The sequence below is a fragment of the Bos grunniens genome, chromosome 8 (assembly GCF_055505025.1).
Source record: "Bos grunniens cultivar Pamir isolate PY7600 chromosome 8, Bosgru_T2T1.0, whole genome shotgun sequence".
NCBI lineage: Eukaryota > Metazoa > Chordata > Mammalia > Artiodactyla > Bovidae > Bos > Bos grunniens.
In genome coordinates, this window is record NC_141172.1 from 52,148,810 (window position 1) to 52,176,516 (window position 27,707).

General features: G+C 41.7%; 1 protein-coding gene across 6 annotated transcripts in view; it reads right to left on the minus strand.

Moving 5' to 3' along the window:
* GNA14 (G protein subunit alpha 14) overlaps positions 1 to 27,707 on the minus strand; it is a 201,162-nt gene that overhangs the window by 63,478 nt on the left and 109,977 nt on the right. For all 6 annotated transcript variants that reach the window (XR_015169764.1, XR_015169763.1, XM_086415622.1 and 3 more), the window contains exon 2: positions 22,135 to 22,319. Coding sequence is in view for 4 of the 6 variants with exons in the window: in XM_086415622.1 (XP_086271748.1) it covers positions 22,135 to 22,319 (185 nt within the window). In the remaining 2 variants the exon portion in view is untranslated. The remainder of the gene's footprint in view (positions 1 to 22,134; positions 22,320 to 27,707) is intronic.

Sequence of the window (27,707 nt, forward strand, 5' to 3'; positions counted from 1 at the left end):
CCCCAGCCCTGGATGACCACAAATCTCCTCTATCTGGATTTGCCTATTCTGGAAATTTCATATGAATTGAATTCTATAAAATATGACATTTTGTGACTGGCTTCTTTCATGTAGCATAATGTTTTCATGCTTGTTGTAGCATGCATCAGTACCTCGTTCCTTTTTATTGCCAAACGATATTCCATTGTATGGATATGCCACCTTTTATTATCCATTTGTGTTGTCTTCCCTATTACGAATACTGCTGCTATGAACATATATTTACAGGTTTTTGTGTGAAGCTATGTTTTCAATTCTGTTGGGTATATACCTAAGAAAGGAATTGCTGGGTCATATGGAACTCTCTTTTAACTTTTTGAGAAGCTGCCTGACTCTCTTTCAAAGTGACTGCATCTTTTCCACTCCTACCTGTGGTGTATGGGGTTTCCTCTACATTATTTTCTTGCCAAAGTATTTAAAGCTAATGAGAAAACAAAAATATAAATCCTGATTGCAGGACATTCTATAAGGTAATTGGCCAAAACTCTTTAAACTATCAATATCACTTGAGACATAAATTAGAAGATGGGGGATATTGTAATTTAAAGGAGAATAAGGATAACTGCTAAATGCAATTCCCGATTCTTTCCTAAATTAAAAATAGAGGCTATAAAGGGCATATTGGGGGCATATGGAGACATCTGGATATGCACTTTTTTACTGAATAATATTAAAGCTACAAAGTGAACTTCCCTGGGTATGCTAAAGCGATTGTGGTTCTGTGGGAGAATGCTCTGGCTCTGAGCAGACACTGGTTGGAGTACTTAAGGGTGACATCACAATGCCTACAGCTGACTTTTACTTACATAAAGTGTGTGTGTGTGTGTGTGTGTGTGTGTACATGAGCAAAAAGTACAGAGAGGGACAGGAAGGAAGGGAGAGAATCACAAGATACCAAAAACTAACAGTGGGTACATAAGTGTTCATTGTGCTATTCTTTCAACATTTTTTCCAGTTGTGAAATTTTTCTTTAAAAATATTGAGAGGAACAGTTACTTGAAAAGCACAAAAATAAAATAATGCCCCAATCTATATAAAGCATGAATTGAAAAAGAAAGAGACAGTACTTTATAGATGCCTCTTCAATTTATGATCCTCACAACTGACAAGGTGGTTTTTCAAACCTCGGAACCTCACTTGAAGCCTTATGTTTAGATCCCTACTAGATTGACATGAAACAGAACCCTATGGGATTCTTTCCGGTCCTCACTTGCCTTAGCACAGCTTTTAATCTCTTTAGACTTCAATTACCTAAACCAAATAGAAAAGATCTTGAGTTGACCTAGAGGATACTTGAGGGTTCTTTCAAGCTCTGAAAATCCGACTCTATAATCATACTTCCCGAGTGGGATTCAGGATGAATCTCCCTTTGAATATATTCTCATTGGGTTGACACTTTAGGGCTTTTGCTTCACCAGAACTGATGAAATAAGTACTTTATTTCAATATTAGTCAAGAATGTTTAATCACATTTAAACAGATAAGCCTGAGAACAGTTAGAATATCCTTCAGTCCTTATGCCAAAGCACACTGCTCTCAGATGGGTCCTTGTCACACATTAAAGTTTGATTCCCAGTCAATGGCCTCTGGGCATCTCACTAAGGAGCAGCCTCCAAGATGCCCCTGGGACAGCCAGGGAGACAGAGAAGCAATGTTTCCTTTGGCCTTTTCTATATCAGGCTCCTAGGATATAATTAGGAGGTAGCTCCCAGAGCAGACAGAAGCACAAAAGTTGAAAAGTGTCCACAGAGAGAAAAGGGAGAGAATGAGCAGACATCTTGTCTGGAGATGTTCTAAGATTCAAAGATTATGTGACAGGTGATGATGGAGTCCAGCCCTTGGATTCAAATATTATGTGATAAGTGATGAAGCAGCCCAGCCTTTGAGGGCCAAGGAAGAAGGTCTCAGAACCAGCCAAAGTCAGGAAGGCACCAAACTATCTCCATATTATGGGAGTTGAAACTCAAGCTCTAAGACTGCAGGGCACCAGACATTTTCTTGTCTCAAAAAGAAAAAAAAAAAAGTTTATTTTTTTTAAGGCAGGAAAGAATAGAAGTTAAAAGAATTTTCCCAAGCTGACCACAACCTTATGAAATTCTAAAATGTCCTCACTGTGCTATTCTCTAGTTCTAAGATGGATCCTTCATGCCTCTACAGTTCAAAAATGTAAAGATCCACAGTCCAGTCCCTCCTTTTAAAACAAGGAAGCAAGCTTAGAGTGGATCAGTAACTTGTCCAAAGTATCCAGCTAATTAGCTGGACACAATTTCAATTCCTGCTTTGCTCCCTTACTCTTAGACCCCAACCGTGTCAAAAGGTCCATAAAGTTGGACAAAAAGCAGAAGATCCATGTTCTCTGTGCAGGTGCCCTGTGCCAGCTCACTAAGGCACTGGGAGGCAGGGACTGCTCTTCCCTGAGACAGAGAGCTTGGAGGTGCAGCAAGTATGTGCGCCTTTGGGGGAGATGAGCGAGATCATGAGTTTCCCTGGTAGCTCAGTGGTAAAGAATCTGCCTGCAATGCAGAAGCCGCAGGAGATGTGGGTTTGATCCCTCAGTCAAGAAAATCCCCTGGAGGAGCGCATGGCAACCCACTTCAATATTCTTGCCTGGAGAATTCCACGGACAGAGAAGCCTGGTGGGCTACAGTCCATAGGAATGCAAAGAGTCAGACATGACTGAAGCAGCTTAGCATGCAGAAAGAGATCATGTTCTCAGCCCCCTTCTTACTCCTCCTGTGATTTTTCCAGCTGAATTAAACTGTGCTCATGAGCAGGTCTAGAGGTCTGAATAGATCGGGGTGAAATGGGTTAAAACACATAACTGCACTTGATATGCAATCCAGGCAGAACGTCAAAGCCAAAAAGAACCCCACTTATGCCACTACCAGAATATATTCTTCAGATTTTATTTGATCTTTCCTAACTCTCTGGCATTGGTTCGAAGGTCACTGTTATGTTTTGATTGTTCCAATTTGCAAAACAAATTTGAAATCATTTCTGGCTTGTTTACTTCTCTCATCTAAGGAAAGAAAAAAATGTATTCTCCAGACAACCATCTCAAATCCACTTAACAGAGAGCTCACCAATCCTTAAACTTCATCCAACAGATGTATTAACATTCTGATATTTCTGACTTTTTTTTTTTTTTAATTGCATGACCCTTTTGTGTAAATACTGATTGAGATAGCACTGACAGTTGTGTGAGCTGGTTGGATTCCAGCCAGAGGAAAAGGAATTAATGAGAGAAGCCAGGAACAGAGATTTCAAGACAGAGAATCCTCCTTTCACATCATTTACTGCTTTCATAATTAACTGTAAATGACGACCCAGGACCTCCACTGCACATGGCCTTATATGACCATAGAGAAGTTCAAAGCATAGGGGTTAACAGCTCTGCCTGGGAAGTTGCTTGGGTTCAGCTTCAGTTCTGACACACAAAACCTGTGTGATCTTGGGGATGTCATTCAACCTCCATAAACCTCTGTTTGTGCATCTCTAAAGTGGGGGCAACTGCTAGCACCCACACTGAAGAATTGCTTAAGATAAAATGATGCATACTTAGTTGCTCAGTCATGTCCAACTCTTTGCGACCCCATGAACTATAGTCTGTCAGGCTCTTCTATCCATGGGATTCTCTAGGCAAGAATACTGGAGTGGGTTGTCATGCCCTCCTCCAGGATCTTCCCAACCCAGGGATCGAACCTGTGACTCCTGCATTACATACAGATTCTTTACCACCGAGCCACCATGAAACATCTTCAATAAAGCACAGCACAGATTCACACTCATTTTAATGCCCAGAAGTACATACAGTCCTCTCCCTGAGGGAGAGAAGTACGGGAAGACAGGGCCTCTGACACATGCCATGACACAGGCGACAACCACTCTCCCTAGGGGGCATGTCAGCTGAGGGGTGGTCCTGCCCTATGCTCCTTCCTCTCTTCTGTGCTGTTGGAGTCCTGCCCCTGCGGGTAAAGCCTGGGTCTCCCAGAGCTAATGATGACCCCATGGGTCAGTCTATCACATTCTGGATTCGGTATTAGAAAGGTCAGATGCCTTAGTTATGAGCCATCTTTTCTACCCTTAGCTTTAGCAATAATGAACTGATCACCTTAATTCTTTGTCTTACTTCTTGATTACTTTAGAATTTGGTTGTTGAAGAGGGTTATTTATTGAGTCTCTCTCAAGCTCATCAAAAAGCCATTCTTCCTATGACACCATTTTTTTTTTTTTTTTTTAAGCCCCGTGGGATTCCAAAACCATTGCCTGGTGATTCAGCTTGAAGAATCATCACCACCGACCCAATTCTCACAGTCGGAGTACTTTTGTAGTTCACTAAACACACCCCAAGGGCTGAATATGCCCTATCCCAAGCTTACTGCAAGGGATTTGGAGCCCCATGACTCTGCAAGCCTTTTTTGAACTATCTTGAAACTCAGAAGCAATATTTCCAATTGCTCAATATTTCTTAGAAAAAGAAAACTATGGTTTTATAGTCTCTGTTCTTTTTTGCCCATTATCACAATTCCAAAGGGAATACAAAAACCATCATGTAAAGAACAGCTCAGTCATCCTCTGAGATTGTGGATTTCACCCTATGGACAAAGCTCTCAGGAAACGTAGGGTTCATGACAACTTCACACAAGGTCTTAATGTCACTTTGCTAATAATTATTGAGCCCAAAGGGATGTAGAGATAAACAGAATATGATTTCTACTCTCAAAGATCTCCTAGACTGAAGTGGGAGAGATGCATAAATAATTACAATGTACTTTGTTAATACAACCTGCTCTGAGTGTATTGGAAAGCATGCCTCATCCCAGGGAAGATGGGAGAGGAAGGTATCAAAGAAAGTTTGCTACTATAGCGGATACCTTACTCAAGACAAATAAATGAAGTTAGCTATTTATGAGTGCAGAGGGAACGGGTGTCAGGATGCTCCATGGATGGAGAAGATGAGCAAACAGAGAGGCATGGGATGTGCTGGAAGACATCATCCACCAGGGAGAGCAGATGAGGTTGGAAGGCTTGTCAGAGACAAGCTCAGGAGAGGCCAGAATGTCGCCCTAAGATCACCTGGGCCAAAAGATAGGAGGTCACTTTGTTCAGAGCTGAAGGAAAGAGAGGGTAGCAGTTGAGATGCTGATGCCAAAGCCAGGATGCTTGTTAAAAAAAAAAAAAAAAAACTTATGTGTGGGATCCTAAAAATCAGATTTCTTTGCCCCAGAAATTGGTTCTTCAGTGAATAGTTTTTTTAGCAAACTGGCCTGCATGTATGTCAGTGCTGGAGTTGCAAAGGTATGTGGATGCATACATGTTCTTGGCCTTCATGTCTAGTGGAGACCAAGAAAGACTTGGCTAGGCAAAGAGAGGAGGGAAGAGCAAAGAAGAGCATGTGCAAAGTCCTGGACTTGAAGGAGCATCAGGACTCCTGGGGTCAAGAGACAGGAGGTCACTGTGTCCAGGGCTGAAGGAGAGAGAGGGTAGCAGTCGAGATGCTGATGTCAAAGCTAGGATGCTTGTAAAAAAAAAATTTTTTTAAAGCCTATTTGGATGATTATATTTTGTTTTTAATGCCAAAACTATGATGTAACAACAGGAGATCTCTAATACTGCCCATCTGGAATTTAAAAGGCATATTTTTGGGGGGCACCACCTTTATCTGAGAGCTGAAGGAAACAGACATGATACAGCAGCCGGACAGACAGCGCTGTAATGCTCTCAACCACTGGAAAGAGAACCACTGACAGAGGCATGGGGCAGGAGTTCCTGCAAGAGCTGTGGACAGTCACTGAGGAGATGGGGGCCACTAGGAGATCTTCACTCAGGGCACCCTGCTTCAAGGAAAGCCAGTCAATGTGAGACTCCGGAAGCCCTAGGATTCTAGGCTAGCTGTCTGTTTTATCGCCTCCTGGGCCCAGATTTTCATCAAGAAAGCACTTTTAGCTTGTACATTCACTTGATTCATAAACCAAAGACACAGCAAGTGCCTACTATTGATATGGGTTGGGTCTTCATCTCTAAGTTTCCTAGGTGGCAATGAGTATTAGGCATCATCAGACATTCACATTAACCTCTAGTGGCAGAAATACTACCCATCTGGAAGCAGGGATGCAAAACTAGCATAAGCAGACTTTCATACCCAAATCGAACGGACTTTGCAATGGGATTAGGGGTGCTTGATCACCTTTACTGATAGTGAGAAAGGTCATCTCTGGCCAAATGGGAAAAATAAAAATGAACAACTCTAACTACAGTGGTGATGACTTGTCCCTAGTGGATAAGACAATGGAGAGTGTAATCAAAAGGACAAGTTCCTGGTTTCCCCTGAAACAAAGCCTGCCATCTGGGTTGGAATCAGATGTTCACAACCAGAGCCACCAACTTTCTGGTCCAACCAGGACACTTCTCTTTGAGGGAGGGAGTGAAGAAATCACCAGAAATCACATCATTTTGCCAACTACAAATTGGCACTTACCATCGCCCTCCACAAGAATTAAATCATGAGCTCATGCAGCTGATCTTCAACATCCCCTGAATCGAGTTCAGGGCAGAGATCAGGAATGAGGCACTCTGTGCTCTGGAAAAAACTGTCAGAACAGGTCTTCAGATACTTAGATACTGTCAGAAGAAGATTTTGAGCCCAATTCTTGCATCTCCTCATATCTAGAAAAGCACTAACATCCTTCATGGTGACATCTGCTCCTCATGACTAGCAGCAACCTTCTGAAAAGAGGTATGTGCCTGATTGCATGCACTTCCCCTTCACCAAAATCACATACATGCTGACCTTCCACCCTGCCTCTTTGGAGCAGTTCCTCAGAGCTATCTGAAATGCTGTCTCTGGAACTATAGTCTTCATTTTGCTCCAAATAAAATTTAACTCATAACTCTCATGTTGTGGTTATTTTTTTCAGTAGACAATATGCTAAGCAAGATTCTTCTCCAATCCTTTAACCTTGTCATTTAAAATTTTTTGAGGAAATCAAGCAACTTGAAAGACACTGCATGAATCCTGCCTCATCTTTCTATCACTGTGACCCAAGATTTCTGTAAGGGACATTCTCGTCCACAGATGCTTGTTCTTGTGGTGAAATTTGAGAGTAGATGCAGGAGACGCAGTACTATATCTGAAAAGAACTCCTAAGTTATATGAAATAAAATAACTTATGCTGACATGCTATATATAACATTATATTAATACCTGGTGTAATGTCTTATTAATTAGGAAGTTAGTAAGATAAAATAACAACAAAAAAATCTTGGTGAGAAAAGTAATGTTTTTAGGACACAGAAAAATGCAATTTTTTGCTTCTGAAGGTAGGTTACTTACATGTTTAAATTTTGGACTATCACAGGGAGCCAACATAGCATTCAGTTAAGGAAGGAAATATAAGGACTGAGAGCATCGGTGACCCGTCCAAGGTTGTTGAAGATGTAGATGAGAGGCAGAGGCAAATTCAACTTTATGTCATTCATGGTCTCATTCTAGCACACCAAGAACTAACTTGAACTTGCAAAGAAAGACTTTCTTGTTTGGGGCAATTCCTAACACTGTCAGGGCTCTACAAATGGACTGATCCAAATTATAGTGATCATGCATGATAATAATGATAAATAATGATTAACCCCCAAAGTGAAGCCTCCACACAGCTCACTAGGAAAGATAGTCCATGTCAACACAAAGCAGAGATACAACAGGAGCTGGAGAGTTTGGGGTCGTGGGGAGGACTGGTGACCACTGGCCAATCACGATGGTCTCCCACAAATGACATCATTCAACCACCTGAGCTCAGAATAAATGGAAGGCAGAGTTTTGAGGCTCCTAAAAACCAAGTTATTCCTATTGATTTCAACCTCTTTGCAACTAGCTCCACTGTAACTATTTAAATGACTAAAAGACTAGATTAGATGTGTTTTTTAATAAAGAGAATCTAGAAAAACGAATTAGCTTTCCATTCTTTATACACACACACATGAGAGAGTCAGTTCCTAGGCAGGTTGATAAGGAGTCTCGGGGTCCCCAAGGAGAGAGGGGTCTGGAATTCTCAAGGAGGAAGAAAGGACAAACTTTTTTTCTTTCTCCACATTCCTTAGAATTATATAACAATAATGTATCCTGCCTGAGGACAGTCTTCGGATTAAACCTTCTGGCTAATTCTGTTATCTTAAAACGTAAATTATGGGAGTAGGTCTGATGAGGTCTTTACAACCTCCAGACATTCTTTGGATTATATAACCTCATTGTTAACACTAGCAAGGGGGTACTCTTTCTGCCCCCTTCTGATGCCTATGTCAGAAGCTTTCTCTATCTCCTTTATACTTTAATAAAACTTTATTACACAAAAGCTCTGAGCGATCAAGCCTCATCTCTGGCCCCGGATTAAATTCTTCTCCTCCGGGGGCCAAGAATCCTGGTGTCTTCGCGTGATTCAACAACAACCTTTCACACACAAAAGCAAATAATTTTCTAACCAAATCTATAAATGGCCAACTGAAACAAATGTGCCTATATCTTTATAGCTAATTACAGATATATAAAATGCCAGAATGTTTAAAAATTTAGGGAAGAGACAAAGCAATGGTAATGATGTGAAACCTATTTTACATTATTTTAGATCATACTTAATTAAATCTGACAAAGTTTTAGGTGTCAGAAATCAAGGTCAATAGAAAGTCCAGAAATAAACCCACACCCCTTGGTCAATTAATCTACAACAAAGGATGCAAGAACATATAATGGAGAAAAGACAGTCTCTTTAATAAGTGATGTTGAGAAAATTCAACAGCTACATGTAAAAAGGATGAAATTAGAACATGCTCTAATACCATATACAAAAATAAATTAAAAATTGATTAAAGATCTAAATGTAAGGCTAGATACTATAAAACTCTCAAGCAGAACACTCTGACATAAATCACTAGCAATATCTGTTTGGATCCACCTCCTAGAATAATAAAAATAAAAACAAAAATAAACAAATGGGACTTAGTTAAACTTAAAAGCTTTTGTACAGCAAAGGAAACCATAAATAAAATGAAAAGACTATGCACAGAATGGGAGAAAATATTTGCAACACGGGATTAATCTCCAAAATACAAATGGATCAAAAGTAAAAAAAAAAAAATTCAAAATTGGGCAGAAGACCTTAATAGATATTTCTCCTGTTAATAGGAGGTCAATAGGAGGTCACTTCTCTATTAATAGATGGTCAAAAAGCACATGAAAAAATGCTCAACATCACTAATTATTAGAGAAATGCAAATCAAAACTATAATGAGGTATCATCTCACACAAGTTAGAATGGCCATCATCAAAAAGTGTACAAACAGTAAATGCTAGAGAGGGTAGGAGAAAAGGGAAGCCACCTACCCTGTTGGTGGGAATATAAATTGGTGCAACCATTATGGAGAATAGTATGGAGGCTCCTGAAAAAACTAAAAATAGAACTGCCCTTTGACCCAGCAATCCGACTCCTAGGCATATACCCAAAGAAAACCTTACTGTGGAAAAGTTACATGCACCCCAGTGGTCACTGCAGCACGATTTACAACAGCCAGGACATGGAAGCAACCTAAATATTCATCAGCGGAGGAATGGCTAAAGATGAGGTACATATATACAATGGAATATTACTCAACTATAAAACAGAACAAAATAATGTCATTTGCAGCATCATGGCTGGACCTAGAGATTGTCAGAGTGAAGATAGTCAGAGAAAGACATGCGTCACACAATATCACTTATATGCGGAATCTAAAAAAAAAAAGAAAACACAAATGAACGTATTTACAAAACAAACAGACTCAGACTAAGAAAACAAACTTACGATTACCAAAGGGGTGAAAGTGAAAGTGAAGTCGCTCAGTTGTGTCCAACTCTTTGCGACCCCATGGACTGTAGCCTACCAGGCTCCTCTGTCCATGGGATTTTCCAGGCAATAGTACTGGAGTGGATTGCCATTTCCTTCTCCAGAGGATATTCCTGACCCAGGGATGGAACCCAGGTCTCCCGCATTGTAGACAGACACTTTACTGTCTGAGCCACCAGGGAGGGATAAATTAAGGGATTGGGATTAACATATACACACTGCTACATACAAAATAGATAGTCAACAAGGAACTAGTGTATAACACAGGGATTATTAATACTCTATAATAATCTACATGGGGAAAGAATCTGAAAAAGTGGATATATGTACACCTTGCTGTACACCTGAAACACAACACTGTAAATCAACTATAATCCAATAGAATATAAAAATGTAAAGAAAAAGGAAATCAAGGTGAAGTACATAAGATGCAATGTCTCAAAGCTCCCTGGAAACATCTGAGTTTCCAAAAGGACATGTCAGTGAAAAAAAAAAAAAAAAAGCCAACTGTTTTGGCTTCTAATGAATATGCTTTTAACTCTGAAGGTAGGTTTATTGGTAAATATGCCCACTCACTCACGCCTACACACACACTCATGCACACAGATACATATACACAAACCTTTAACAATTTGTTTCTGTTGATTAGTTACTGTGTCCCATTTGAGTTCCTGTCTTAATTTTTCAAAAAGCTTTTTAAAAAAAGAAAAAATTATTTGGCTACACAGAAGTCTTAGATGTGGCATGCAGGATCTTTATTCGAAGAACATGGGATTCTGTTCCCCAACCGAGTACCAAACCGGGGCCCCCTGCATTGGGAAAAGCTTTTTATAGAGGATGCTTTCTAGAATGGTTTGCCTAGGATAATACTGTGGAGTTTATTAACCAGTTAATAAAAATCTACCTCTAAATTCAGTAAAACCAGGTGAGCAGATGATTCTCTCGGCAGGACTCCAAAATAAACCCAAGGGTTAATTTATCTCTTGGCACATGTTTATGGCTTTCATTCACAGTGAGGAAACTGGGTGATGAGAAAAGGCAGGGCTGAAAACAGAGCAGTTCAACACATCTGTTACCTCTCTGCCATTGGAAAACGAGTGTGGCTCTGCCGTGAAGAGAAAGCAAATTGTGAAGGACTTTGGATATGATTTCTTTTCCATGGGGATGGTCTTGATCCCTGTCTCCTGTACAATGTCACGAACCTCCGTCCATAGTTCATCAGGCACTCTGTCTATCAGATCTAGTCCCTTAAATCTATTTCTCATTTCCACTGTATAATCATAAGGGATTTGATTTAGGTCATACTTGATATAGGTCATACCTGAATGGGTCCCTACTTTCTTCAATTTATCTGAATTTGGCAATAAGGAGTTCATGATCTGAGCCACAGTCAGCTCCTGGTCTTGTTTTATGACTGTATAGAGCTTCTCCATCTTTGGCTACAAAGAATATAATCAATCTGATTTCGGTGTTGACCATCTGGTGATGTCCATGTGTAGAGTCTTCTCTTGTGTTGTTGGAAGAGGGTGTTTGCTATGACCAGTGCGTTCTTTTTGCAAAACTCTATAAGACTTTGCCCTGCTTCATTCCGTATTCCAAGGCAAAATTTGCCTGTTACCCCAGGTGTTTCTTGACTTCCTACTTTTGCATTCCAGTCCCCTATAATGAAAAGGACATTTTTTGGGGGTGTTAGTTCTAAAAGGTCTTGTAGGTCTTCATAGAACTGTTCAACTTCAGCTCTTCAGCATCACTGGTTGGGGCATAGGCTTATATGCAGAGTACATCATGAGAAACACTGGGCTGGAAGAAGCACAAGCTGGAATCAAGATTGCTGGGAGAAATATCAATAACCTCAGATATGCAGATGACACCACCCTTATGGCAGAAAGTGAAGAGGAACTCAAAAGCCTCTTGATGAAAGTGAAAGAGGAGAGGGAAAAAGTTGGCTTAAAGCTCAACATTCAGAAAACTAAGATCATGGCATCTGGTCCCATCACTTCATGGCAAATAGATGGGGAAACAGTGTCAGACTTTATTCTTTTGGGCTCCAAAATCACTGCAGATGGTGATTGCAGCCATGAAATTAAAAGACACTCCTCGGAAGGAAAGTTATGACCAACCTGCTGCCGCTGCTAAGTCGCTTCAGTCATGTCTGACTCTGTGCGACCCCATAGACGGCAGCTCACTAGGCTCCCCCATCCCTGGGATTCTCCAGGCAAGAACACTGGAGTGGGTTGCCATTTCCTTCTCCAATGCATGAAGGTGAAAAGTAAAAGTGAAGTCGCTCAGTCGTGTCCTACTCTTAGCGACCCCATGGACTGCAGCCCACCACGCTCCTCCATCCATGGGATTCTCCAGGCAAGAGTACTGGAGTGGGGTGCCATTGCCTTCTCTGTGACCAACCTAGATAACGTATTGAAAAGCAGAGACATTACTTTGCCAACAAAGGTCCATCTAGTCAAGACTATGGTTTTTCCAGTGGTCATGTATGGATGTGAGAGTTGGACTGTGAAGAAAGCTGAGCACCAAAGAATTGATGCTTTCGAACTGTGGTGTTGGAGAAGACTCTTGAGAGTCCCTTGGACTGCAAGGAGATCCAACCAGTTCATCCTAAAGGAGATCAGTCCTGGGTGTTCATTGGAAGGACTGATGCTGAAGCTGAAACTCCAGTACTTTGGCCACCTCATGCGAAGAGTTGACTCATTTGAAAAGGCTTTGATGCTGGGAGGGATTGGGGGCAGGAGGAGAAGGGGACGACAGAGGATGAGATGGCTGGATGGCATCTCTGACTCAATGGACGTGAGTCTGAGTGAACTCTAGGAGTTGGTGATAGACAGGGAGGCCTGGTGTGCTGCGATTCATGGGGTCGCAAAGAGTCAGACACAACTGAGAGACTGAACTGAACTGAACTTGGATATAATAATTTTCGTGGACAAACAACGAGGTCTTATTGTATAGCACAGGGAACTATATTCAATATCCTGTGATAAATCATAATGGAAAGGAATATGAAAAAGTACATTTTGTGTAACTGAGTTACTTTGCTGTATAGCAGCAAAACACAACACAGTAAATCAACTATACTGCAATAAGATTTAAAAAAAAAAAGAATTTTACTAGCATCATCAATGATGATTCTAACTTTTGTCAAGGAGTTTTGAATTGTGAGTTTCACATGTTCCCCTTTGTATATTAAGATAGCAACAAAGTTGGGTGCAATTTAAAAGATGCAAAGAAAATGTTTCACATATATTAGATGAATGGATAGCTGTTCAAATAGCCTGATGGTCACACTAGCTCCTGGACTGTAACTTTGTGAGATTTTCCCTTTTCACTAGATTTTTAAAAGCATTTCTTTGCATGTGGTAGGTTCATATCTAGCCCTGAGTTTAGGGAAGAAATTAACATTTCAATGGTCCAGACTATCTCATTACTCATCACTGACCTCAAATCTTCTTCATCTCCCAATGGGCAGTGGGTGGTCAGATTTACTTGTGATAATGATTAAGGAGAAAATCAGTTCTTTCTCATTTTTATCCTGTTCTTTCTCATTTTCCAACTTATTATATTTCAAGCTGATTAAGCAATTTTCACACTAATGTCAACATTGATTAATCAGAGAACTATTGGGATAAATGGAAAAACTCCAGCACAGGATTGTTGTGACATTGGCTAGAATTCCAAGTTTTTAGTAAGGAGAAAAATGCGCCACGCCATTTTTAATATCCAATAAGACACAAGAAGAAAGAGCCTGGGTTTAACACGTGCCAGAGAACCAGTGACCCTGGGCTACAGCCGAAGTCTGAATATTGGCCTCCCTATTCCGAAGAGACTCATGCAGACTCTGACTTTTCAAACTGGATAAGGAAGTCAGACTGAAAAGTATATTTAAACAGGCGTTATAAAAATTAGAAAATAAGGGGTCTTAAGATACATCAAGCTCTGAGAAACTTTTCTATAAAGAGGCATGTAAATTGACCATTTTTACCTAACTATGCTCGATTTCCTCACATGTGTCTTTGATAGACCCTTCTGGAAATTCAGCCTTGGTTTCTGAGAAAAGTTAAGCTGGAAGAGTTAGACATACACAGATATGAGACATGATCGGAGCTCCTTTTGGTATTAGAAAACATCTCCTGCAATCCTACTCCATAAATATCAGACTTTATTGCTTAAACGTGAAGTTGGATGCTTGGTGTTTAAGTTTTATATACCTAGTGAACTGCCATCTCAATAAATAAAACTATCTATTAATTAGGAGTAAAAATATATAACATAAAAAAATATATAACTTGTATTGTATAACATGTATATATATTGCATATACTTATATATAACCTATATATTATATATAATATATATTAACTTCCTAATAAAATGTCTCTGTTTACAAAACAAAATTGTAAGGTATTTTTATTATAAAATATATCTGTACACTGCATATGTTATCAACATAACCTGCATCTCTGAGTCTTTTCTGAATAAAAAGAAATAACTTCCATGTAGCAACAATAGGAAAAGGAGGGCGAGAAGGCCCCGTAACATGACTTTCAGAGAACAAGATGCAGCTCCTCCTTCCCCGACTCCCACCCCACCCCTGGAATCTCTCGCAGGATGCTGTGCTAGGCTCATGCAAGACTCAAAGGAAACAAACACAGAGTCTGCCCTGAATTCAAAAACTTCACCTGCAGATGCTGTCGAGTTTACCATGACCTCATCTCACCGAAGCCCCCTCGTACTGCTGAACTAAACAAACATCCTCAATGCTGGCTACACAGTTTACCTGTGGATGGAGATTAATTAGGTCAGCCCACGGAAGAGATGACCAGAAGCCTCCCTTTCCTCTACAGAAAGACTGATAAAGTAGAATCCAAACTGAATGCCTCCGGATAGTGATAAGATACATATAGAGTATCAGTGGTTCTCAAACTTGATTGCCTAACAAGAATCACTTGGGAGGTTTCTAAAACGCAATCCAAAGCTCTGGCTGCATGCCAAGAATACTTAGCTCCAGCTCTCTGGTGGGTGGTACCCTGGGCAGCAACAGAGAAGCCTCCCAGGAGATGCCAATGTGCAGCCAGGGCTGAGGGCCATTGTTTTGCTTGTTCCTGATATACCTAGCAGTCAGGAGAGGGGGCATCCTGTTCCAAAGGCCTGAAACTCAAGACACTACAGGAAACTGACAACAAAGAGGTCTGCTTACCTAAATGTAGAACCTGAAAAACTTGAAACAAAATTAGCAGAGACCTTGTGAGTCAATTGCTGCTGCTGCTAAGTCGCTTCAGTCGTGTCTGACTCTGTGCGACACCAGGCTCCCTGGGATTCTCCAGGCAAGAACACTGGAGTGGGTTGCCATTTCCTTCTCCAATGCATGAAAGTGAAAAGTGAAAGTGAAGTCTCTCAGTCGTGTCTGACTCCTAGTGACCCCATGGACTGCAGCCTACCAGGCTCCTCCGTCCATGGGATTTTCCAGGCAAGAGTCCTGGAGTGGGTTGCCATTGCCTTCTCCGAGTCAATTAAACCCCCAAATTCAGGCTTTCAAGAGCTGTAATTGGCTGGAGGGCCCAAGTCCCCTGCCTCAAGTGTGACTTGGAATACAGCACAAGCTTCTGGTTTTGATATATGGCAAAACCAGTACAATATTGTAAAGTTAAAAAATAAAATTAATTAATTAAAAAAAAAAAGAAGACAAAGATGCTTTGTGAAGGGAATTTCAGACTTCACGCTTCTAGAAACAATGAATTCCAAATTAAGTACTTGAGGCAAATAGCAGGCAAAATACTCCTCTTACCTCTCCTTTTTTTTTTTTTAAATTTTATTTTTAAACTTTACATAATTGTATTCGTTTTGCCAAATATCAAAATGAATCCACCACAGGTATACATGTGTTCCCCATCCTGAACCCTCCTCCCTCCTCCCTCCCCATACCATCCCTCTGGGTCGTCCCAGTGCACTAGCCCCAAGCATCCAGTATCGTGCATCGAACCTGGACTGGCATCTCGTTTCATACATGATATTTTACACGTTTCAATGCCATTCTCCCAAATCTTCCCACCCTCTCCCTCTCCCATAGAGTCCATAAGACTTTCTATACATCAGTGTCTCTTTAGCTGTAACTCTCCTTTTTAAAGACACTGTTTTTGTTTTTATGATGAGCCCTTGCAGTTAAATGTGTGTAAAGACCCTGATGCTGGGAAAGATTGAAGGCAGAAGAAGGGGGCAACAGAGGATGAGATGGTTGAATGATATCACTGAGTCAATAGACATGAGTTTGAGCAAACTCCAGGAGATGGTGAAGGACAGGGAAGGCTGGTGTGCTGTCCATGGGGTTGCAAAGAGTCAGGCATAACTTATCGACTGAATAACAACAAGTTACATGCACATATGATGTGACCCCAGTGAGCTCCTATAAGTGGGAGGGCAGGGAAGAAGCTGGGGTCAGCTACCAAAAGAATCTGTAGCCCTTGTTCTTAAAACCAAGCATTTTTGAAAAGTCAGACAGGGCTGTCCTTTGCCCTTGGGAAATTCTTATCTAAATCATCCAAGCAGATTCTGTAGAACCTTAAAAGGAGCTAGGATTTCCTTCACCATACTACAGGCCTAGAGTAAGAATTTCTCAAACTGGAGACACTACAAAGAGTTAAAAAAAAAAAAGAAGCTTTTCTATGAAATCATCACCAGGCAATGTAAGATATAAGCTAATTCAATGTTAGGAGTCCTGACACTGAGTAAACGCCTCTGTAATATTTATTCAAGAAGTCATAAATTTTAATATGTGCTCATGACACTCTTGAGAGACATTCATAAAAATTAAGGCTTATCAACAGAGTGAGCAAATACATATGAATCATTTCTTTAGGAAAAAAAGGCAGGCAATGTATAAGAAAATAATCTTCAAAGCTAAATCTTAATTGAGTAAACATATTGGTTAAAAACCAAATGTTACACTGAGTTTCTGATAAATTTCCTCTCAAAAGCAGCCTGTCAAGTAACAAGCAAAGATTTTCAACAAACTGGCTGAGCCATAATCCTGCTAACATTTAAAATAAAACCCTCTAAAAGGGCTCTTAATCCTCCTCTACATATTTTTAAGAAAGTGTTTCTAGCTGTGAAAAAATCCAATAGAAATAAATATTCAGCAACCAGAAGTTAGAGGACTGAAAAGAAAAACTAATTAGTTTTGTTCAAACTCATCTTAACTAGTCAATTGTTTTAAATGAAGCAATACTTTGTAAAGAAAATACTGTTTCTTAAGTAATTACTTAAACCCCTAGAGCATTAATCATTTGATCATTTTATGACCTAAGAAGGGTAATTGGTTATAGTTTCACATTTGTGATCGGGACTAACCCGCAGAGGAAATCATTCAGAAAATAATAGAGAAGAAATTGATCAAAATTTCCACGTGGAAGAGGTTCCACAGCTTCCCCTAGGACTGAGTCAGCAACTCCAGTCCATGGACTCCATCCACTCCTGGTCTGTTTTGTTTGGCCCATGAGTTAAGAACAGTTTTCACATTTTGCAAACAGTTTATAAGCAAGCCTCACTCATTTTTATGCATCACTCATGCCTGGTTTTGTACAACAGCAGAGTTGAACAGTTGTAGCAGAGACTGTGCAGCCTTCAAAGCTGAAAATATTTCCTCTCTGGCGCTTTATAGAAAAAGTTTATAGACTCCCATCTGAGACCTACAAGGGAGCTATGAACAGAGCCCAGATTTGTAGGACCAATCCAGTGATTTTTTTCTACTCAACATTTTACTCTCCTTGTTGGTCGCTCAGTCATGTCTAACTCTGCGACCTCATGGACTGCGTAGCCTGCCAGGCTCCTCTGTCTATGGGATTCTCCAGGCAACAGTTTGGAGTGGATAGCCATCCCCTTCTCCAGGGAATCTTCCCAACCCAGGAATCAAACACAGGTCTCCTGCATTGCAGGTGGATTCTTTACCGTCTGAGCCCACCAGGGAAGCATCTCTTTAAGCCATTTCAATACGTGGTTCACCCCTGGCATATGTTTGAGAGATAAGAGGAAGTTGCAGGTTTCATGAATGCAGGTACTTGAAGTAGAAAGAAGGCATTGAGAATGGAGCCAGAGATAGCAAATGAGGAGGGGACAAATTAATTCACTTCCTAGTTTCACAGGCATGTTTGAAAGAGAATTCTGCTCTAGGATGGACCACATCCAGAGTCTCACCATACCTGATATAGAGGATTTAAATGATAAGACTGGAGGCCTTCCTCCTGGGTCCAGCCCTCTCTGCTGGTGGCTCCCAGGCTGGTGAGGCCTAGCCTGACTTGATGATCGTGGGTGGGGCTGGACACCGTCCTCAAACCCTGCCCTTCTTAGGCTTGAGGAATCCTCAGAGATCATCAATTCCTTGTCCTCGTATTACCTATGGGGACACTGAGTCCAGAGAGAGGATGTGACTTGCCCGAGGCAGCAGAGCACTTCAGGGTTGAGGTGGAACTGGAACCCGGTGCTCCCTCTGTCTTCCTCAGGAACCATTGCAATTGTCCTTGGAGGCATTGTGGACAGACTGGGGTAGCCCAGGGGACAAGGGGCCTGAGAATGGCTCAGAGATAGCAGACAGAGTCCTGTTGCCACTGCTCGCTCAGTGGGGCTATTGTCGGGGGAGAAAGTGGAGGTGGATGTGGGGCTGAGCTAGAAATGAAGGGTATAAGGATAGGGAAGCAGGTTTTAATCAGAATGTGGGTGGTTTTTTATCTTTGGCGCTAGCCAATCATGAAAAGGAGCTCACAGGCTCTGGAGGCAATCAAGCAGAAGTAGAAGGAAGATCCAAGTGTTTGTGAGACCCTGGCCTCAGGACGGAACCCCAGGTCCTCCTTCCCCCAGTTTGTCCTGTGTTGTTTCAATGCCTGGCCCCTGCTCTCCTCTCCAAGTTGGCACCCTTAACTCACGAGTAGGGGAGGGAGTGCGTAGGCTGGGGTGAGAGAGGACAGATTGTCTATTGCCACATACCAGGACTGGCTGTGTGACCTCAGGCAGCCCCTGCTGCTTCTCTGGGCTTCAGTGTCTGCCTCCATATGTGGCCATGGCCTCTGCAACTACTCCACTCCTGTCCAGACCTTATGGCCTGGCATCACGTGGTGAGTCCAGCCCGTAGCATCAAGAGACCGTGTTTTGGCCCTTGGGCTATGTGGTGGCTTCTCCCTGGGCCTCATCCTGCCCTTCTTAAATGGGGCAGCTGACAGTTTTGTAGGCATTCTGCCAAGGGCCCCTGTGTGTGTGTATGTGTGTGTGTACACGTGTGTGTTCCTCCTCCATGTGTGTCCATATTTAACATGTAAAAATGTCCCCTACTCTGTCCCCCAGCCATGTACATTTCACCCCCTGCCCCTCATCATAGCAATAACGTTCCTGCTGCCAGGGGTTCTTGAGCTAGCCAGGCCCTGCCAGTGGGGAAGGAGGCCAAGTGGTGCCTGCCTATGAAATTTCAATTTTTCCTTTCATACATGTGTATTACCCAAGTCTTCTCCTGTCTGTCCCAGTCAAAATCTGGGTTCACTCCAGCGTGCTCTCAAATCCCCTTCCAACTGCCCAGCGCCCTTTGTATAAGGTATCCTAATACTGTCCTTTTTTTTTTTTTTTTTTTTAAGCGAACAGTGTTTTGTAGATTTCAGATGACTATGCAGAGGCCTAGGGGACCCCCGGCTCTGGGCAGGGCCAGGGGGTCCCGCATTCCATGGCCCAGGCCTGGGGTGGGGGAGGGGGGAATTTGGAATTGGTTGTAAATACTTTGCATATTGTCTGATTAAACACAAACAGACCTCAAAAAAAAAAAAAAAAAGACTGGAGGCCTTCTGAATTGATATTAGATCAGATTTGAGGCTTAGAGTTGCTGCTGTTTTTAGGGTTAAATCTTTGGGGGATATTAGAATGGAGTGAAAGTATTTTGCTAATGGACATGACATTCATGGGAGCAAGCAGAGGTCAGGCCATACTGGGTTGAATAGTATTGCCTTGAAATCCATGCAAACCCCAAATCTCAGAAAGTAACTTTATTGAGAAACAGAGTCTATGTAGATATATCAAGCTATGATGAGGTCACACTGAATTAGGATGGGCTCTAATCCAATGACTGCTGTCCTTATGGGAAGAGGGAGAAATGGACACACAGTGGGGAATGCCCTGTGAGCACAGAGACACAGGGGGAGAACTTTACGTGAAGACAGAGTCAGGGACTGAATGGAGGCCTCCACAAGCCAAAGGACACTGCGGATTGCCAGCAACCCCCACAAGCCAGGCAAGATGCATGGAACAGAGACTCCAGCCGGAACCAGGTCCTTGGTTTCAGACTTCAAGCCTCCAGACCTGGGAAGGAAGAAATCTGTCTCAAGCCACCCAGTTTGAGGTGCTTTGTTATGGCAGCTGGAGGGAAGTAATGCAGATGAGCAGGCAAGGGGACATGGCCTTATGAAGAAGAATTCAGATCAAGAGAACAGAAGAAAGCGGTGGAATGTCAAGCCATGTAAAACCTTTCTATTTGAGACACAAACTCAGAGTACCTCTAGAAGACCTTGAGGGAAAACAAAACAAAAATCCAGAGACCTTGATTCCTAAATCTGATTGGATTTTTACAAACACATGTTGCCAATGTAAGCAGAACTGACTCACACTTGAGTCTTCTCTTCCCAACAGGCCTGTTTACAAACCCATTCCTAAACTCCAAGCTTCTCCCAGTCACCCCACTACGACTGGGAAACAAAATGCCTTTTTACCAAAGAGGAAAGTAGATTAACTAACATCACCACGAGGATGTTCCTGACCTATCTCTTCTCTGAAATAATCTTAAATTTCCGCAGATGACCTAATTTTTAAAATAGCTTGTACAGGGTGATTTTTTTTTTAATTGCACACATTCAAATAGATATAATGAAAATTCAAAAAATTAAAATATGCTTATAAAAAAAAACCCAAAAAGATATAATGCACATACTCAAAGCCAACTTGTAAAGGAATCATAGTTACTTGTAGAATTTCCCAATAGTTCATGACACACCTCTCATATTACTTGGCACCAGATATTCTAAAGGTTAATTTCCACCACTACCACCACCCCCGCCTGTCACACACGCACACACACATGCTTTTCAACAGAAGGCTGTTGAAGGCTGAAGCTGTGGGTGAGATATTATACATTCCTCCATTTCCTCAAGATTACAAGGAAACAGTAAAGACACAAAGCTGTAGTCACACTATAAAGGTACGTCTAAAATTTGGTGCATGTTGAGTTTTCCTGTGTAATGCAGTCACTGAGTAATAAAAAAATTAGACTTACTGCTTTGAAACTCTGTATAATACACATAAAAACAAATGCCACAAGCTGATGATAAAGCAGTTCCTGAGGCCCATATTTAAGCCACTATTCCAGCTTTTAAGCAGCTAAATTCTTTCTAATCAATTCACAAGGGACTCATCTTGGAATTTTTCTCTTTATCATCATGTCGTGTTATAACTTGGTATGAGTTATTTTAAAGAAATTCTGTCGTCTAGATTCTTAATGAGCTCATAGTATTTTCCCATGGATTTACATTCCTATACACCCTAGAAAATATTGTCTCCTTCTCCCACCTTCCTGTCTCATTATTCTCCTATAGTCTCAAACAGATACGGATTTTAAATAACCCACAGAGAGAGGAAAGCAAATGGCAACTTGATACCATTACTTTGGGAGAGTCCCTTGCTAGTCGAGACACAAGCATGACTCTTCCTAAATTATCAGTTAGCTCCTAAGAAGGGCTAGCTTCCAAAAGAAACAAACAAAACCCACTGACTTCTCTGAGTAGTCTGCAGGACATTTATGAAAATATCTCCTAAGACTAGGAATTCTTAAAAAGTCCATTGTAAACCCAAGACCACCATTGCTCAAAGCAAGAAAGTAACCAGGTATCTTAGCTGAAAGAGGAAATGTAAATATATGTCTTCCTTTTCTCAGCACTCCAAAAAAAAAAGCACTGAAATGACTGCACGCCAGGCCACACCACACCACCACTGTGCCAGAGCTTCTGCAGAAATAAGACCACAACACTGTGCCTAAATTCATCATACTCCTCTGGAGGAGCTCTACCCCAGAGTCTGAGCTCAAGAGCTTCTTCTGGCCTCTGATGCAAGCACTCAGTAAATCTTTCAGTTCAGAGACAGACTAACCAGAGGAGGACAGCATGGCATTCACAAATGGCTCCAAAGTTCTTAAGCACGTTACCTTATTCTGCTCACACACGTACTGTATCTTCAGGGTGTCCATGGCTCTGATCATGGCTTGCATGGCAGTGAATATGTTTTGGTAAACCAGCTTCGTGAACCCCTTTCTGTCTTCGTCGCTGTACCCAGACCCGTGGATGATTCTCATCTGCTTGATAAAGGTGCTTTTGCCACTTTCACCAGTTCCTAATAAGACAAATCAAGTGAAAAATGCAGTCAGCAGCCTTTAAAAGGCATGGAGTGAGAAGAAAGGACTGTGTGGCAGTGCTGGTCAATATCAGGATTAGTAAATTAACATGGGGACTTGGAAAGGGACTGCTGAATACTTATGCAGTTTACGCTGCAGGGTAGTGCCATCCTAAACCCCAGGGCCTGTGCTTTAGAGGGTCACAAATATCACACACACACAATTTATTAAGGACACATAAGTGTCCATGTCACTTGGAGTAATCTTAAGCATCAGCTCTTGTGACTAACACTGTTTAGGCCCCAGGGAACTGCTCCCCCACATCCCTTGTCCTAAGACCTTGAAACAATTGGCCACTGTGCCTGAAAGCCCTAAATATTTAAGGGTTTTCCTATTGCTAATCCCAGCCACGGCAGGGCTGGGGTGCTGCTTCAGAGGGCAGGGAGGGTCTGAGGAGCAGAAATACCTGGACAGGAGAAAAGGCTGACTTGCCGATTCCTTTCTTTCACACACATGAGCACAATTGATCCTTGTACAATAAAGCACCTTCCCAAGTTGTACCAAATGTCTATATTCCTCCCCCTCCTCAGATTCCAATTTGCTGTTCAGGAGGCCCTCCAAACTCATGACACTTGTTCATAGCAGCCAAGGAGCATTTTGCAATATCAAACCATTCCTATCGCCATTAAATATGTATAGATGCCCAGACAACCTGTATGAAACATGATGCTGGGGCTTTACATTAATATTAGACTGAGATATTGCTTGGACAGACAGAAAAAGTTGCAATATAAGTGGTAGACTTGAGTGATGGAATTAAAATACATGCTAATAGTTTTTGTGATAATTTATCTATGAGATCTTATCACCATGTTTGGAACATAATGTATTTATGGTTCATTTTCAAATTTAAATATTGCTTTAAAGAAGGTTTTTTTTTTAACAAATTCAGGTTGATATGACCTCAATAGGGCAAAGTTTCTTCAATTGGAATTAATGAAAAATGATCTGAGAACTAAAATGACTCAAGAAAAGTTGGATATTTCCAATGGATGAATTGTAATATATACAATATATATTCAATATACTTGTTACAAAAAGTGATTTAATTCAGCGTTGCTAGTAAAATAACATGAGTTATATGAAAATCTTAATTAAAATAATATAATTAATGATTTTTACTATAAAAGCCAAAAATTATAAAATAGAAAATGGCTAATTATAAAATATTTTATTAGTCATTCACATTTCATTGACCCAACAGAATATCCAGAGAATGTAGTTATGGTTAAATTCAATCATCTTTGATACTTTGTTGACTATTAGTCATATTAAAAACCATAGTTTGTTCATATTTTTTTGACATGAGTTATATGTTTGTCATGGTAAGAGGATTCAACATATTAATAATGGTTTCTTAGCTTGATTATAGCCTATAACTATTTAGACTTATGGGATGTGGGTCTTCATCTGTATTCTTGCTAGTGTCTTCTAAATATCAGGCCCCAGAGAAATATCTAGGGGACTCGTTCAATATTTCCATGTGGATGACTGAGACAACTATTTGATAAGATCTTTCCTTGTAAGGGAAAAAATATATATTCTTTTGTACTGACCTTTTCAAAGCACAAACCTGATTTTCTGTCTCCCCATCCTCAGCTCAAGACCCTCAATGGGGTCCCTGTGGCTCAGGAAGAAAGATCAAACTCCTTACTGTGGCCAGCGAGGCTGTGGGGTCTGGCCCCTCCGTGTTCACCAGCCTCTGTTCCCAACACATTTTCTCCACCCTCTGTGCTCCAGCCACACTGGCCTCCTTGAGGTAGCTTTGGTTCATGCTTTGCAGATTCTGAGGATGGTCTTTCTTCATCTTGCTCATCTTTGCTTTTGGCCTGACTTTCCTGTTGCGGTCAAGTCCCTGTACTCTAGGTTCTCAAGGGACCATGAACTTCTCATTGGAGCACCTGTTCCAGCTGCACTTTTGCTCATTAATGTCATTCTTCCTTTGACATGTCTCCTCTACTCGCCTGTAAGTTTCATAAGGGGAGACAGGGGCCATGTTTGTTTTTATCACATTGTTTCCCCTTGGGCCAGGACACGGCTGAGCAACTTTCACTTTCACTTTCCCCTTGGGCCAGGAATGCTGTACACTTGGCACATGCTCAATAAGCTTTTGTAAGATTATGGTAAAATACACATAACAAAATTTACTATCTTCACTGTTTGTAGGTATGCAGTTTGGAAGTGTTAAGCATATTCACACTATTATGCAACCAATCTCCACAACTCATTTCATCCTGCAGAACTGAAACTCATCCCCTTTAAACAAGTCCCCCTCCCCTTTCCCCCCTTTTCCCAGCCCGTGGCAGCCACCTCATTACTTTCTGTGTCTAGGAGTTTAACTACTCTTGGTACCTCACATAAGTGGGATGGATCACACAGCATTTGACTTTTGGTGACTGGCTTATTTCACTTAGATACCCTCAACGGGACTTCCCTGATGGCTCCACAGTAAAAAAATCTGCCTCCAATGCAGGAGATGCAGGTTTGACCCCTGGGTCAGGAAGCTCCCCTGGAGGAGGAAATGGCAACCCACTACAATATTCTTGCCTGGAAAATCCCACGGACAGAGGAGCCAGGCAGTCTACAGTCCATGGGGTTGCAAAGAGTTGGGCACGACTGAAGATGCACACACGTACAACACAACACCCTCAAAGTTCATTCTGGAGACAGCATTTCCTTCCTTTTGAAAGCTTGGATTATATTCTAGTATTTTTGAATACATGATAGTGATAAGGAATTTACACAGTCTTGGCCACCTGCACTATCTACAAATAGGAAAATAGATGGCTCATCCTTTCTCAACCACCCAGGGTGCTATATGGGTAGCAGTGACGTCAACCGTGGCAGGAACAACTATGAAAGTGGCCAAGCAGAAGCCTTATCCTGACCCTCTGTGACCCTCTCTGGTTACTCCCCTAGTCCCCACAATGCTGAACATTAGAGTCACGATGTGCCTGGTACTTTGCACACACTATGTCCTTTGATCTTCACAACCATCCTACAATATATGAATTATTATTATCATCTCTACTATACAGATGAGAAACCTGGGGCTCATTCTGTTTAGTAACCCCTGCAAGTGCCCAGGATCAGCAAGAGAGACAGAGGGGATTTACCGAATCAGACTCTAAGGACAAAGCTTACTTTCAGAAAAGAATGTCAGGGTTATAGACTTAGTCATGCTGGTCTAATGAGGACAAATGTGAAGTTCACAGCCACACACTGAAGCCTAAGCCCAGGCAGACCCACTGTCCTGCAGACACATGCTGCTGCTGGGGCCCAAGGAAGAGCCTCCTGACAGGTGTGTGTCCTCTAGAGCAGTCTTAACAAACCGTGAAGCAAAATGCTTGTTGCTCCACTTCCACTTCCAGAGGTGGCAAAGGTGGGTACTGTCTTCTGACATCAGAGATGAGGAAACTGGCTCTGAGTCATCCAACAGGGCGAAGCTGATGCAAATTCAGAGCTGTAGCTAGAAACCAGACTGTCAATGCCTCAGCCCGGGAAAGTGAAAGTCGCTCAGTTGTGTTTGACTCTTTGCGACCCCATGGACTATACAGTCCATGGAATTCTCCAGGCCAGAATACTGGAGTGGGTAGCTCTTCTCTTCTTCAGGCGATCTTCCCACCCTCTGAAGGAACTGTCTTCTACTTCCTCCCTTCAAGAGTTAGTCCTGCCCTGTATAAACTCTCAAAGTGCCTGTGGACACCCCAGTGGGGCACATCCCCTGACTGCTTGTTTGCAGATAGGTCTCTTATTACACCTTTAGTCCAGGAAGGGTAGGGCTTGGGAGTCACTCATTTGGGTACAATGATCATTGTGCCCACTATATAGTCAGCTCTTAAAATATGGTTAAATGGATAGAAGAAACATGAGAAGTCCTCCACAGTTCTTATATTATGGACAACTGCAGAAAGTTGAGATATGAACTAAGTATAATTGTGATGAGACCAATTTCATGACGACTCTTGGCTGTCAAGGCCCTATATGATAACTGAGGACCTGAGGGAAGACCCTGCACTGTCAGAGCTTGGTCGAAAGTCCTGGATCAGATTAGGATTCCACTCTTGCAGAATCTTGGGGTCCCTGCATCTCCTCCATCTATGATGCTGCCATGCTTGCTTCTATTCCACCCGGCAAGGTTGACCTCAGGCCCAGTGCTACTTTACCCAAAGCAAAGATTAATACTTCAGTGTTCTACACACCACAAAGCTGACATGAACAAAGAAATTATGGAACTCTCACATAGCAAGCTGTGATTTGGGCACTCTTAAGTCAGAAGAATCACTCGACACACCCCAAAGTTCTTCACCAAGGTAGAGAAACTTAAGTTATAAGGCCATTCACTTATAAGAGGTTAAAGCCAAACCTGTCACCAGCCCCAAAAACGGAAACATTTTTTAAAAAGTCATTGATCTTGCTTTTGGACACAGAACATTTTGAAAAGAGAAGGTTAAAAATGATTTTAAAGATTAATAAAATGATGATATAAATTTATTTGATCAATACCAATCTTTTAAAATAGTCTTCAATTCTACATTGTGGTTATTTGAAGAATTAAAAAACAAACATGGGGCAAAAATGGATAGGTTAGAGGCAAAGAGGAGACATTGAAAGACATATCACCTGGAACTGAGGTCACAGAGCAAAGAGACTCCATGGCCTGGGTAGGGGGTTGGGTGAGGAGTTGTGGGGTCGCGGGTATAGACGAGGGGATCCTCTTACTCTCTTTTAAGCCTCAACACAACCCAGTTCAGTTCAGTCACTCAGTTATGTCCGACTCTTTGCGACCCCATGAACCACAGCACGCCAGGCCTTCCTGCCCATCACCAACTCCCAGAGTCCACCCAAACTCATGTCCATTGAGTCGGTGATGCCATCCAACCATCTCATCCTCTGTTGTCCCCCTCTCCTCCTGCCCTCAATCTTTCCCAGCATCAGGGTCTTTTCCAGTGAGTCAATTCTTCACATCAGGTGGCCAAAGTATTGGAGTTTCAGCTTCAACATCAGTCCTTTCATTAAACACTCAGGACTCATCTCCTTTAGGATGGACTGGTTGGATCTCCTTGCAGTTCAAGGGACTCTCAAGAGTCTTCTCCAACACCACAGTTCAAAAGCATCAGTTCTTCTGCGCTCAGCCTTCTTCACAGTCCAACTCTCACAAGCATACATGACCACAGGAAAAACTATAGCCTTGACTAGACCGATCTTTGTTGGCAAAGTAATGTCTCTGCTTTTTAATATGCTATCTAGGTTGGTCATAACTTTCCTTCCAAGGAGTAAGCGTCTTTTTACTTCATGGCTGCAGTCACCATCTGCAGTGATTTTGG